Raw genomic sequence first — 12618 nt, 5'->3', positions numbered from 1 at the left:
TGACCCCATGGATTCTAGCCCACCAGGCTCCTCTGTCCATGGGGATTCTCCAGGCAAGAATACTGGAGTGGGTTGCCATGCCCTCCTCCAGGGGCATGTAACTTGTAAAGTTAAGTTTATATTATTGTCTAAGTCCATTCAAACGTACAGTGATGAAAGTCAGAATGTTGTTAACATCTGGGTAATGGGTTACTGGGGTGCTGGTAATATACTGCTTCTTGATCTGAATAATAAAAATTTCATGGAGCTGTATACACTTAGGATATGCACTCTTTTTGGTAGGTATGTCATACTTTAATATTTTAAACTATACTTTGAAAAGTAGAAAGAGCAATGGCCTTGAAGTGAAAACCTGATGCTGCCACCAACTCCTTCTGCAATACTGAAAATGTCCATTTAATTCCCTGGGCCTCAGTTTCCTCATCTATAAAAGGAAGCCTGATGAATTCTAGTTGGCCCCTACCCACCTCTAAACCCAGAGATGCAACTCTGATCAGTTTGCTTTCTTTCTGCCTAGAAATTATTTGTCAGAAGTTTTTTAAAAAACCTATGATATATAATATATAACATGGTAATTATACAAATTATAATTATATATTTTCTCCTCCAGCTATAGCATGTCTGAGATTTTATTTTGTTTTGCACAGAAATAATCATAGCAAAGCCAAAGCAATAAAGGAGTCTCTTTTTTAGTACAGATGAGCGCTACAGAGGCCAGCTATTTGCAGAAGTCAGTGGATGGGCAGGACATCACATTTTAAGGTCACACTGGAAATGTAGTCAAGGACCCTGCCACATAAGGAAGAACCACTGTGAACCCTTTCAACGAGCCAACCCTATTTCACCACCATTCCTGCCCATGCCTGAGAAGAACAGCCCTCCCCCAGGAATGCAGCTTCTCCCCTTCCTGGGTCACACACTCAGGGGTCCCTTGGGCCCTGTGTACAGCCAGGGACTCTAAGGATGAAGTGAAGAGAGACACAGCATCCCTCTGGTTCTAACACGTTTGTGTGTGTGTGTGTGTGTGTGTGTGTGTTAGAGTCTCAGAAGTTGGAACAACGCTGGAAGTCCAGGTGTCCCACCAGCCTAGCTGTTGCTTTAGCGGGTAGAGCCCCCAGGAGCCCCTCCGAGCTTCTGAGAGTGGTGATTTTCTCACTTGTGAGTGCTGTGACCCCTGCACAGTTCAAAGGACTCTAGTGGAACAACATTTTGGAGTTTTTGTTTGTGTTCCCTTCAGGGGTTAGAGTCTACCTCTCGGGATCCTGACAGCTACTATTTTCTGCAGTTTTCTGAAAGCTGCATCCATGGGAAACATATTTATGGAACAACCACCAAGTGACTTCAGAAGTGAATCAGACAGACCAGTTCCCTGCCCTCATGGACACAATCTGGAGTCCTTCATCTATTGGACAGAGAGACCTGGAACCACTCATCTTGCCTCCTGTGGAGCGACAGTGGAACCTGAAAACAATTTACAGATGAGGAAACTGAGCCGTTTGTTGCTTAGTCCCTAAGGTGGGTCCAACTCTTTTGTGAACCCATGGACTGTAGCCCACCAGGCTCCTCTGTCCATGGGATCTCCCAGGCAAGAATACTGGAGTGGGTTGCTATTTCCTTCTCCAGGGGATCTTCCCAACCCAGGAATTGAACTCAGGTCTCATGCATGGCAGGTGGACTCTTTACCACTGAGCCACAAGGGAAGCCCATAAACTGAGCTGAGAGAGCTAAAGCAACTTGCCTGAGAGGTTACATGGCTGGTCAACAGAATCTATTCAACCCCATTTTGCTGCAAGTCCTCCATGGATGGCCCTGAGATGAGGTGGTAGAGTATGTCCATCTCTTAGAACAGGGACTGGCAGAAGCTAAGTCATATGGTCTAGCTGTCTGCATATTCTGCTGTTCAGTTTCTCAGTCATGTCCAACTCTTTGAAACCCCAGAGACTGCAGCACGCCAGGCTTCCCTGTCCTTCACCATCTCCCGGAGCTTGCTCAAACTCATGTCTGTTGAGTTGGTGATACTCCAACCATCTTGTTCTCTGTCGTCCCCTTCTCCTCCTACCTTCAATCTTTCCCAGCATCAGGGACTGTGCCAATGGGTCGGCTCTTTGCATCAGGTAGCCAAAGCATTGGAGCTTTGTGTACACATGGAGTCTGCGTATACAAGGTCTTATTAAAACACTGCCACTCGGAACTTCCCTGGTGGTCCAGTAGTTAAGATTCTGTGTTTCCACTGCAGGGGGCATGGGTTTGATCCCTGGTCGGGGAACTAGGATCTAGCATGCCACGTGGCACTGTGGGGGGTAAAAAAACAGCCACAACCGTTCGTTCATGCATTTTCTTTGACTGCTTTCCTGCTGCAACAGCAGAGTTGACCAGTCAAAACAGAGGCCTGACAGCCCACAGAGACAAAGACATCTGCTCTCTCTCCAAAGACTTGCCACCCTCAATCCCTCACAGCATGTGGATTAGGGCAATGCAAGACCAGGAGCAGAGCCTCCAAGTTTAGTGGCTTAACATATTCTTTCAAGTTTATTTTTCCTTAAAAAGCTAAAAATAGAGTTGCCATATGAGCCAGTAGTCCCATTCCCAGTCCCAGTAGGCATATATTGGGAAAAAAACTCTAATTCAAGAGGATACACACACTCCTGTGTTTACAGCAGCATGATTCACAGTAGTCAAGGGATGGAAGCAAGCTAAATGTCCATCAACAACTGAATGCATAAAGAAGATATCACTGCAGATGGTGACTGCAGCCATGAAATTAAAAGATGCTTATTCCTTGGAAGAAAAGTTATGACCAACCTAGATAGCATATTGAAAGGCAGAGACATTACTTTGCCAACAAAGGTCCGTCTAGTCAAGGCTATGGTTTTTCCTGTGGTCATGTATGGATGTGAGAGTTGGACTGTGAAGAAGGCTGAGCGCCGAAGAATTGATGCTTTTGAACTGTGGTGTTGGAGAAGACTCTTGAGAGTCCCTTGGACTGCAAGGAGATCCAACTGGTCCATTCTGAAGGAGATCAGCCCTGGGATTTCTTTGGAAGGAATGATGCTAAAGCTGAAACTCCAGTACTTTGGCCACCTCATGTGAAGAGTTGACTCATTGGAAAAGACTCTGATGCTGGGAGGGATTGGGGACAGGAGGAGAAGGGGACGACAGAGGATGAGATGGCTGGATGGCATCACTGACTTGATGGATGTGAGTTTGAGTAAATTCTGGGAGTTGGTGATGGACAGGGAGGCCTGGTGTGCTGTGACTCATGCGGTCGCAAAGAATCGGACACGACTGAGTGACTGAACTGAACTGAACTGATATATAGATATATATATATATACACACACACACAAAGGATTATTACTCAGTCATAAAAAAAAAAAAACGAATTTGAGTCAGTTGTAGTAAGGTGGATGAACCTAGTGTCTGTTATACAGGGTGAAGTAAGTCAGAAAGAGAAAAACAAATATTGTATATTAACACATATAAATGGGATCTAGAAAAGTGGTACCGATGCACCTACTTTCAGGGAAGGAATGGAGATGCAGGTGTAGAGAAAGGACCAGTGGACGCAGTGGGGGAAGGAGAAGGTGGGACGAACTGGGAAAGTGGCACTGACATACAAGCATGATCACATGTGAAAGATATAGCTGGGGAGTCACTGTATGCACAGGGAGTGTGCTGTCTGCTGCTCTGTGATGACCTAGAGGAGTGGGATCGGGGAGAGGAGGGAGGCGTAAGAGGCAGAGGATAAATACATAATTATGACTGACTCAGTTGTTGTACGGCAGAAACTAACACAACATCGTAAAGAAATCTTCCTCCAACTAAAAAATAAATTAAAAAAAATCTTCAAAAAAAGCTGTGGTAATATATACAGTGGAATACTACTCAGCCATAAAAAATAATGAAATAATGCCATTTGCAGTAACAGGGATGGACCTCGAAATTATCATACTAAGTAAATTAAGTCAGAAAGAGAAGGACAAATACCATGTGATATATGTAGAATCTAAAATATGATACCAAATGAACTTACTTATAAAACAGAAAGACTCACAGACATAGAAAACACACTTATGGTTATCAAAGGGGTAACAGGGGTGGGGGCAGGATAAATATTGAGTTTGGAATTAGCAAATACAAACAAAATATACAAAATAACTGAGAAGAGAAGCAAAAGACAAAGGAAAAAGGAAATATATACCCATCTGAATGCAGAGTTCCAGAGAATAGCAAGAAATAAGAAAGTCTTTTTAAGGGAACAGTGCAAAGAAATAGAAGAAAACAACAGAATGGGAAAGACTAGAGATGTCTTTGGAGAAGGCAATGGCACCCCACTCCAGTACTCTTGCCTGGAAAACCCCATGGATGGAGGAGCCGGGTAGGCTGCAGTCCGGGGGTTACACAGAGTTGGACACGACTAAGCGACTTCACTTTCACTTTTCCCTTCATGCACTGGAGAAGGAAATGGCAACCCACTCCAGTGTTCTTGCCTGGAGAATGCCAGGGATGGGGGAGCCTGGTGGGCTGCAGTTTATGGGGTCGCACAGAGTCGTACACAACTGAGGCGACTTAGGAGGAGGAGGAGAGATGTCTTCAAGAAAATTAGAGACAAGGGAACATATCCTGCAAAAAATGGGCACAATAAAGGAAAGAAACAGTAGGCACCTAATAGAAGCAGAAGATATTAAGACAAGGTGGCAAGAATACACAGAAGAACTATACAAAAAAGATCTTAATGACCAAGATAACCACGATGCTGTAATCACTCATCTAGAGCCAGACATCCTGGAGTGTGAAGTCAAATGTGCCTTAGGAAGCATCACTATGAACAAAGCATGAACAAAGCAAGTGGAGGTGATGGAATTCCAGCTGAGCTATTTCAAATCCTAATGATGATGCTGTGAAAGTGCTGCACTCAATATGCCAGCAAATTTGGAAACCTCAGCAGTGGCCACAGGACTGGAAAAAGTCAGTTTCATTCCAATTCCAAAGAAAGACAATGCCAAAGAAAGTTCAAGCTACCACACAATTGCACTCAATTCACACACTAGCAAAGTAATGCTCAAAATTCTCCAAACTAAGCTTCAACAATACGTGAACTGTGAACTTCCAGAAGTTTAAGCTGGATTTAGAAAAGGCAGAGGAACCAGCCATCAAATTGCCAACATTTGTTGGCTCATCAAAAAAGCAAGAGTTCCAGAAAAACATCTACTTCTGCTTTATTGACTATGTCAAAGCCTTTGACTGTGTGGATCACAAGAAACTGGAAAATTCTGAAAGAGATGGGAATACCAGACCACCTGACCTGCCTTCTGTGAAACCTGTATGCAGGTCAAGAAGCAACAGTCAGAACTGGACATGGAACAACAAACTGGTTCCAAATCGGGAAGGGAATATGTCAAGGCTGTTCATCCTGTTTATTTAACTTCTATGCAGAGTACATCATGCAAAATGCAGTACTGGATGAAGCACAAGCTGGAATCAAGATTGCCGGGAGAAATATCAATAACCTCAGATATGCAGATGACACTACCCTTATGGCAGAAATCAAAGAGGAACTAAAGAGCCTCTTGATGGTGAAAGAGGAGAGTGGAAAAGCTGGTTTAAAATTCAACATTCAAAAAACTAAGATCATGGCATCCGGTCCCATCACTTCATAGCAAATAAATGGGGAACAATGGCAATAATGACGGACTTTATTTTCTTGGGCTCCCAAATCACTGTGGACAGTGACTGTAGCCATGTAATTGCTCCTCGGAAGAAAAGCAATGACAAACCTAGACAGTGTTTTAAAAAGCAGAGACATTACTTTGCCTAAGAAGGTCCGTCTAGTCAAAGCTATGGTTTTTCCAGTAGTCATGTATGGATGTGAGAGTTGGACCATAAAGAAAGCTGTGCACCAAAGAATTGATACTTTTGAACTGTGGTGCTGGAGAAGACTCTTAAGAGTCCCTTGGATTGCAAGGAGATCAAACAAGTCAATCCTAAAGGAAATCAATCCTGAATATTCATTGGAAGGACTGTTGCTGAAGCTCCAATACTTTGGCCACCTGATGCAAAGAGCTGACTCACTGGAAAAGACCCTGATGCTGAGAAAGACTCAAGGCAGGAGGAGAAGGGAATGACAGAGGATGAGATGGTTGGATGGTATCACTGACTCAATGGACATGAGTTTGAGCAAACTCTGGGAGATGGTGAAGGACAGGGAAGCCTGGTGTGCTGCAGTCCATGGGGTCTCAAAAAGTCAAACACATCTGAGCAACTGAACAACAACATATATAAAATAGATAACTAACAAGTTCCTGCTGTATAGCACAGGGAACTGTTACAATATCCTGTAATAAATCATAGTGGAAAAGAGTATGAAAAAAGAATATATATGTATAACTGGATCACTTTGCTGCACAGCAAAAACTAACACAATATTGTAAATGAACTATACATCATTTAAAAAAAAAAAAAAAAGGTTATTTCTAATCACACACTAGCCTAGCTAAGGTGTTCTGGGCAGAGTTGGAGTGGGGTAAGGGCTCTGTGCCAGGAATTCAGGCTGGTCATTCGTCACCCTGCACAGAAATATCCAGCCACCAGGCTGAGTTCTACTAGCCAGGACTCAGTCATAAGGCTGTATCTAACCATAGAGGATATTGGGAAATGTAGTCAACTCGTGTGTCCAGGAAGAAGAGTAAACAGGTTTTGGCGAACATCTAGCAGCCTCCACCAAAATCCCTAAATGCTAATCATTTTTACACACAGAAAAACCTCTGGTTTTGACTTTGCAAAAAATCTGATTTACACCTCACACACAGTATGCATGAGTGTAACGGTTTTTTTTTTTAATTGAATCCTTATCTTTTTGAGATATATACTGAACTATGTATCAGTGAAATGATATGATATCATGGATTTGCCTCAAAATAATTTGACAATAGAAAGTAAAAGTACAGATTTGGTCACAAGTTTTGTTGAAGTTGGGTTATTTATTATACCCTCTTTCAGTTCAGTTCAGTTCAGTTGCTCAGTTGTGTCTGACTCTGCAACCCCATGAATCGCAGCACGCCAGGCCTCCCTGTCCATCACCAACTCCCGGAGTTCACCCAGACTCACATCCATCGAGTCAGTGATGCCATGCAGCCATCTCATCCTCTGTCATCCCCTTCTCCTCGGCCCCCAATCCCTCCCAGCATCAGAGTCTTTTCCAATGAGTCAACTCTTCGCATGAGGTGACCAAAGTACTGAAGTTTCAGCATCATTCCTTCCAAAGAACACCCAGGGCTGATCTCCTTTAGAATGGACTGGTACCCTCTTTACTTTTGTATATATTTTTAAATAATAAAAATGTATTTTAAAAGACTATACTGAAACTACCCTTTGCTATCTTCCAACCGTTTTAGTAAAAAAAAAAAATATATATATATATATAAAACAATAAAATCCTGATCATAATAGACTACAAGGTTCTCTTCAGTTATATTAACTATAGGTGTTCTGGCTTGTTAATTTCTCTTATTTTACCCAACTATTCCAGTCAAACAAGCCTGTCTGCAAAAGAAATGGACTAATAATAAAAGATAAAATGTGTGAAAGAATAGTACAATCAAGACAGAAGAATTAATACTTACAGATCAGCTACTTACAGTAGGAATAGTCTAAGGAGAGTTAATTCATTAAGTAAGGTCTGTATAAAAATCACATGCTGTATCCATTAAACAAACACGGACTGAGCATCTACTGCATGCAAGGCTCTGTGCTCAGCTCTAGAAATATAATGAGAGGAGGCAGCTGTCCCCGTCTTGAGGATTGTACTTGTCAGGACAGGTTGAACTAGCTGCGTAGCAAACATCCCCAAATCACAGTGGTCTTGAACAACAAAGTACATTTCTTACTGCACAAGGTTACATGCAGGTATTCCTGGTGCAATAGCTCTCTGCTGAGCAGGAACTCAGAGATTTGGGCTCCTCCCAACCTCAAAGTCCTTTGCCTACAGAAAGCAAAGAGAGTGTGATAGATGGTCACTTAGTGTTTAATGGCCAGATCAGAGAGTGACAGAGCTCTCCACCGTCCCACCTGGACCCAGTACTGCTGGAAAGTGTTCTCTAGCTGTGAACAAAAGAAGAGAAAAAAAAACCTGGGTACTGGTGTAAGGGAGATGTGCTCTGGAATGTTCTGCCACAAAGGTGATCCAAGTCTGGTATAAAGGCAGACTCACAAACAGACACATTCTACTAACGCACAGTTAGATCAATAATAAAAGATATGAATAAAGTACTGTGGAAACTCTTAAGCAGGTAGGATTTTTAAAGTTTCCATTAACTGTTGGTATGATTTCCTAAATCTGCTCGACACTTAATTTGCTTGGGCTATTAAATTTATAATTCTTTTTCACAAAACTTGCAACCCAGTTTTCCCTAACTCCTCAAAAGCAGAGCACTGCGAGTAGCCTTGTTTGGGAACAGTCATCACAGGGCATGGAGGTTTATCAGTACTAGTTATGTGTGCTTACTAGAACATAAACTCACCTGGAATTTGGATTTCACAGCATACAAGAATTTTAATAGGATTCATTCATACATTTGTTCGACATTTTATACAGACTTTAGTCCCCAAAATTCAATTTACAATTTTTACAACATTTTACAAAGACTTTGATCTCCAAATCTCCTTTTACACGTTTACAAGAATTTACACTCGCTGCAAGGATTTCTTTCCAACGTTTTTGTAAAAGTTATTTTTCCTAGGATCCAAAAAAATGTTCATTTTAGATGAGAGGAGAGGAGGCTTACATGTGGAGGTTGTGTGTGATGGAAACACAGGATACAGCAGAAGTGCCTGGATTCTAATTTAGACCAGCCTGCCTCAGGCAATGGGAAAGTCATTTGTCCCTGTGTGCCCACATCACAATCTGGCACAACTGGAGGTTAGAGCCAGCCTAAACTCTCTCTGGACACAGGATTCCTGTTTGCCATCTTAATTTACACACTCCATCGATGTGCTGGTTAGCCTGGACTCCCTCACATTTTTCTAAGTGATTCTAACTTGGAAACACACAGAAGGATCCCTGTGGGATCTCAGAGCCGCTGGGATCTCCTCTTTGATCTCCCATCCGAACCCAGGACCATCTATTGTTTCAAATTCTTCCTCAACGCTCCAGTTGACAATTATTGGCATTTTAGAGCCTGCGGATTGCAATAGGATGCCTAACAGACCCGCTGCCTAAACATTTAAAGCGCTCACTCCCTCCCAAAGCCATTGCTAAGCCCTCCCCGCCCACCACACACAAAATGACTGAAAAGGAGAGAAATGGAGTGCTTTAAGAATCTGTCGATGAAAGTGAAAGAGGAGAGTGAAAAATTGGCTTAAAGCTCAACATTCAGAAAACCGATCATGGCATCTGGTCCCATCACTTCATGGGAAAGAGACAGGGAAACAGTGGAAACAGTGTCAGACTTTATTTTCTGGGGCTCCAAAATCACTGCAGATGGTGACTGCAGCCATGAAATTAAAAGACGCTTACTCCTTGGAAGGAAAGTTATGATCAACCTAGATAGCATATTCAAAAGCAGAGATATTACTTTGCCAACAAAGGTCCGTCTAGTCAAGACTATGGTTTTTCCTGTGGTCATGTATGGATGTGAGAGTTAGACTGTGAAGAAGGCTTTGATGCTTTTGAACTGTGGTGTTGGAGAAGACTCTTGAGAGTCCCTTGGACTGCAAGGAGATCCAACCAGTCCATTCTGAAGGAGATCAGCCCTGGGATTTCTTTGGAAGGAATGATGCTAAAGCTGAAACTCCAGTACTTTGGCCACCTCATGCGAAGAGTTGACTCATTGGAAAAGACTCTGATGCTGGGAGGGATTGGGGGCAGGAGGAGAAGGGGACGACAGAGGATGAGATGGCTGGATGGCATCACCGACTTGATGGATGTGAGTTTGAGTGAACTCTGGGAGTTGGTGATGGACAGGGAGGCCTGGCATGCTGCAATTCATGGGGTCGCAAAGAATCGGACACGACTGAGCGACTGAACTGAACTGAACTGAACTGAATGTGTTAGTAAGATGCTAGGGTTGGTTAGGATTTTAAAGCGGCTCACAAAGCATCTCCAGAGCAGTAACTATCTCTTCTTGCCCTTGACACAAAACCAACTGGTGCACCAAGCTTTGGGCTTCCCTGATGGCTCAGCGGTAAAGAATCCGCCTGCCAATGCAGGAGACACACGGATTCCCTCCCTGGATGGGGAAGATCCTCTGGAGAAGGAAATGGCAACCCACTTCAATATTCTTAGCCTGGGCAGTGTCAGGCACAGAGGAGCCTGGCAGACTACAATCCACAGAGTTCCGAAAGAATCGGACACGACTTAGCGACTAAACAACCAAATACTATACTTTAACCACTGCTATTTAAATACTGCAAAATGCCAGGGCGAACACTGCCCCCACCCCCACCCCCATGAACTTTCGTAATGATAAAAGTGTTTTCGGTCTGAATTTGGTAAAGACTTGGCTGAGGTGCCTTGTATAAAGACAGGAACTCTCGGAAGGGAGTTGATTTAAGAATCTTACTTGAGTTTGTAAGGATGGGAGCGGGGGAAGCGGGCGTGTCGGAGAGAAAGGTTTATTTGTTTAATTTCAGTCCCCAAGGGAGAATGGAGAGGCTCCATCGCCGGGACACTGGAATCCAGGATGCGAGGTGCGCTTGGAAATTGGGGAAATTTGGGAACGCCTAGGCTGAAGGTTCCGCTCGCGGGGAGAAAAGGACGGGGCGGGCACAGGGGAGGAGGCAAGGAGGGACCCGAGGGGAGGCGGTGGAGGCGGAGTATAAAAGGCCCCGGCCAGCCCGGGCGCCCGCCACTCCGAGCCCCTTGGAGAAGGCGCGCGCCCGGGCAGGATGCGCGGCGCTGCTGCGGTGAGCTGAGCCCAGCCCCGGACTCGGCTCTCTCGTGCATCCAAGGCGAGGACCGCGCACCTTCTGCTCGACCCTCGAGCCCTTCCACCGGCCGGCTGTCCCCTGCGAGGCATGAGCGGCGCGCGGGAGCCCGAGGTTTCAGCGCGGTCATGAGACGCTGGCCTGGGAGCGGCAACTGGGCGACGGCAGCCCCCAGGGCCCCTCCGGGCGCGGCGCCTCCAGGATGAGCCCCCAGACCCGCGCCGGCCTGAGCTGAGACTGGCCCCCACTGCCCCACCTCCGTCCTGCGCGCCCGAGCCGCGGGCACCTCACCCCTGCCGCTTCTTGAGGAGACACCTGCGCGCTGGACCAGACTGACGCTCGGCGAATCGGACTCGCCTCCCTTCCCAGGCTCTACCCACCGCCGCGGGCGCCAGAGCAACGGTACTCGGTGAGCAGGCAGCCCACCGTCCGGGAGCGAGTGTCAAGACCTTTCTGGAACGACCCCGTCTCTTCCGCCTCGTACATACGCCAGCTGCAGGGAGGGGCGCACAGTCGCCGGCAGACACCTGGCTGGGCCGGCGCCCTCTCGGTTCTCCATCACCACAACTCCCAACTCCACTTGTCAATAAAAGTTTCCAACCTCGCCCAGGCACCCCCCACCATCCCAAAGCCCCGAGCCTCAGCGCGCGCGGGGCTCTGCCCTCGCCGGCCGCAGCGACCTCTGCAGCGGGGGCGCGCGCTCGGCGCAGACCGGCAGGCGGACACGGACTCCGGAGGGGCTCGCGGGTCACCTCCAAACAGTGACAGCCCCCGCGCACCCAGGGCCCCCGTCTGGAGCCGGCTGTCCCGAGGACTCGGCGGCGGGGCGGCGCGGCCCGCGGCCGGGAGGAGCGCGGGGAGGAGGGGAGGTGGCTCGTCGGGTGAGTGGCTACGGGCGGCAAGGGCGGGGGAGCCAAGCGTGGAGGTAACTGTGGGCCGCCGCTGAAGCCCTCCTCCTCCTCCTCCTCCTCCTCCTCCTTCTCCTCCTCCTCCCGCTCCCCGCGCTCCTCTGGCGGCCGCTCCCGCTCCAGCTGCGGCGCCGCGGCCACATCTGCGGCGCCCATGTGCGCTCGGGGGCTCGGCTGCGCCCGCCCCGCCGCCGCCCCCGCTGCCCTCTGCCCGCAGGGTGGGCCCCGGCCCGGCCCGGGCCCCGGGGGGCCCGCCGTCCCCGCCGCCGCCGCCGGGGAGCGCCGGGGTTCGCTCCGCCGCCGGCTTGGACGCCCCCGGCCCCGCCGTGGCTCCGCCGTGGTGCGGCGGCGGGGACGGCGGTGGCGGCTCCTGCTCCCCGGGCCTGGCGCGCCCCGCCGCAGCCAGCGCCAGTGCCGCAGGCTCGGGGAGCGGGGCCCCGGCGGGGGCCGAGGCGGGAGCCGCGCTGCCGGACTCCCGGGCTCCGACTCCTCCTCCCCCGGCGCCGCCGCCGCCGCCCGCCGCGCCGGGTCCTAAAGCCGCGCGTCTGCGGAGGATGGTGCGCCTGGCGGCCGAGCTGCTGCTGCTGCTGGGGTTGCTGCTGCTCACGCTGCACATCACGGTGCTGCGCGGTTCCGGAGCCACCGACCGGCCGGACGCTGCGGCGGCCAACGCCAGCCGGATCCCTCTGCAGGTGAGTGCGCCGCCGGGCAGGGGCGCGCGTGGCGGCCGGGACCCGGGTGGCTGGGTGCTGACCTCGCACCTGAGAGATGCGGGGAGGCGGGTCCC

At 48.2% G+C, this 12618-nt stretch overlaps 1 protein-coding gene across 2 annotated transcripts in view; it reads left to right on the top strand.

The window, feature by feature from the left end:
- Positions 1 to 12168: 12168 nt before the first annotated feature.
- ISM1 (isthmin 1) overlaps positions 12169 to 12618 on the top strand; it is an 88732-nt gene continuing 88282 nt past the window's right edge. The window contains exon 1 of one of the 2 annotated variants that reach the window (XM_044928293.2): positions 12169 to 12523. In XM_044928293.2, coding sequence (XP_044784228.1) covers positions 12386 to 12523 — 138 coding nt within the window. In that variant the 5' untranslated portion in view covers positions 12169 to 12385. The remainder of the gene's footprint in view (positions 12524 to 12618) is intronic. The other variant, XM_006051321.4, reaches the window with a different exon arrangement.

Source organism: Bubalus bubalis, chromosome 14, assembly GCF_019923935.1.
Source record: "Bubalus bubalis isolate 160015118507 breed Murrah chromosome 14, NDDB_SH_1, whole genome shotgun sequence".
NCBI classification, from domain to species: Eukaryota; Metazoa; Chordata; class Mammalia; order Artiodactyla; family Bovidae; genus Bubalus; species Bubalus bubalis.
The sequence above is the reverse complement of the archived record's forward strand: the minus strand, read 5'-3'. Positions and strand labels throughout refer to the sequence as shown.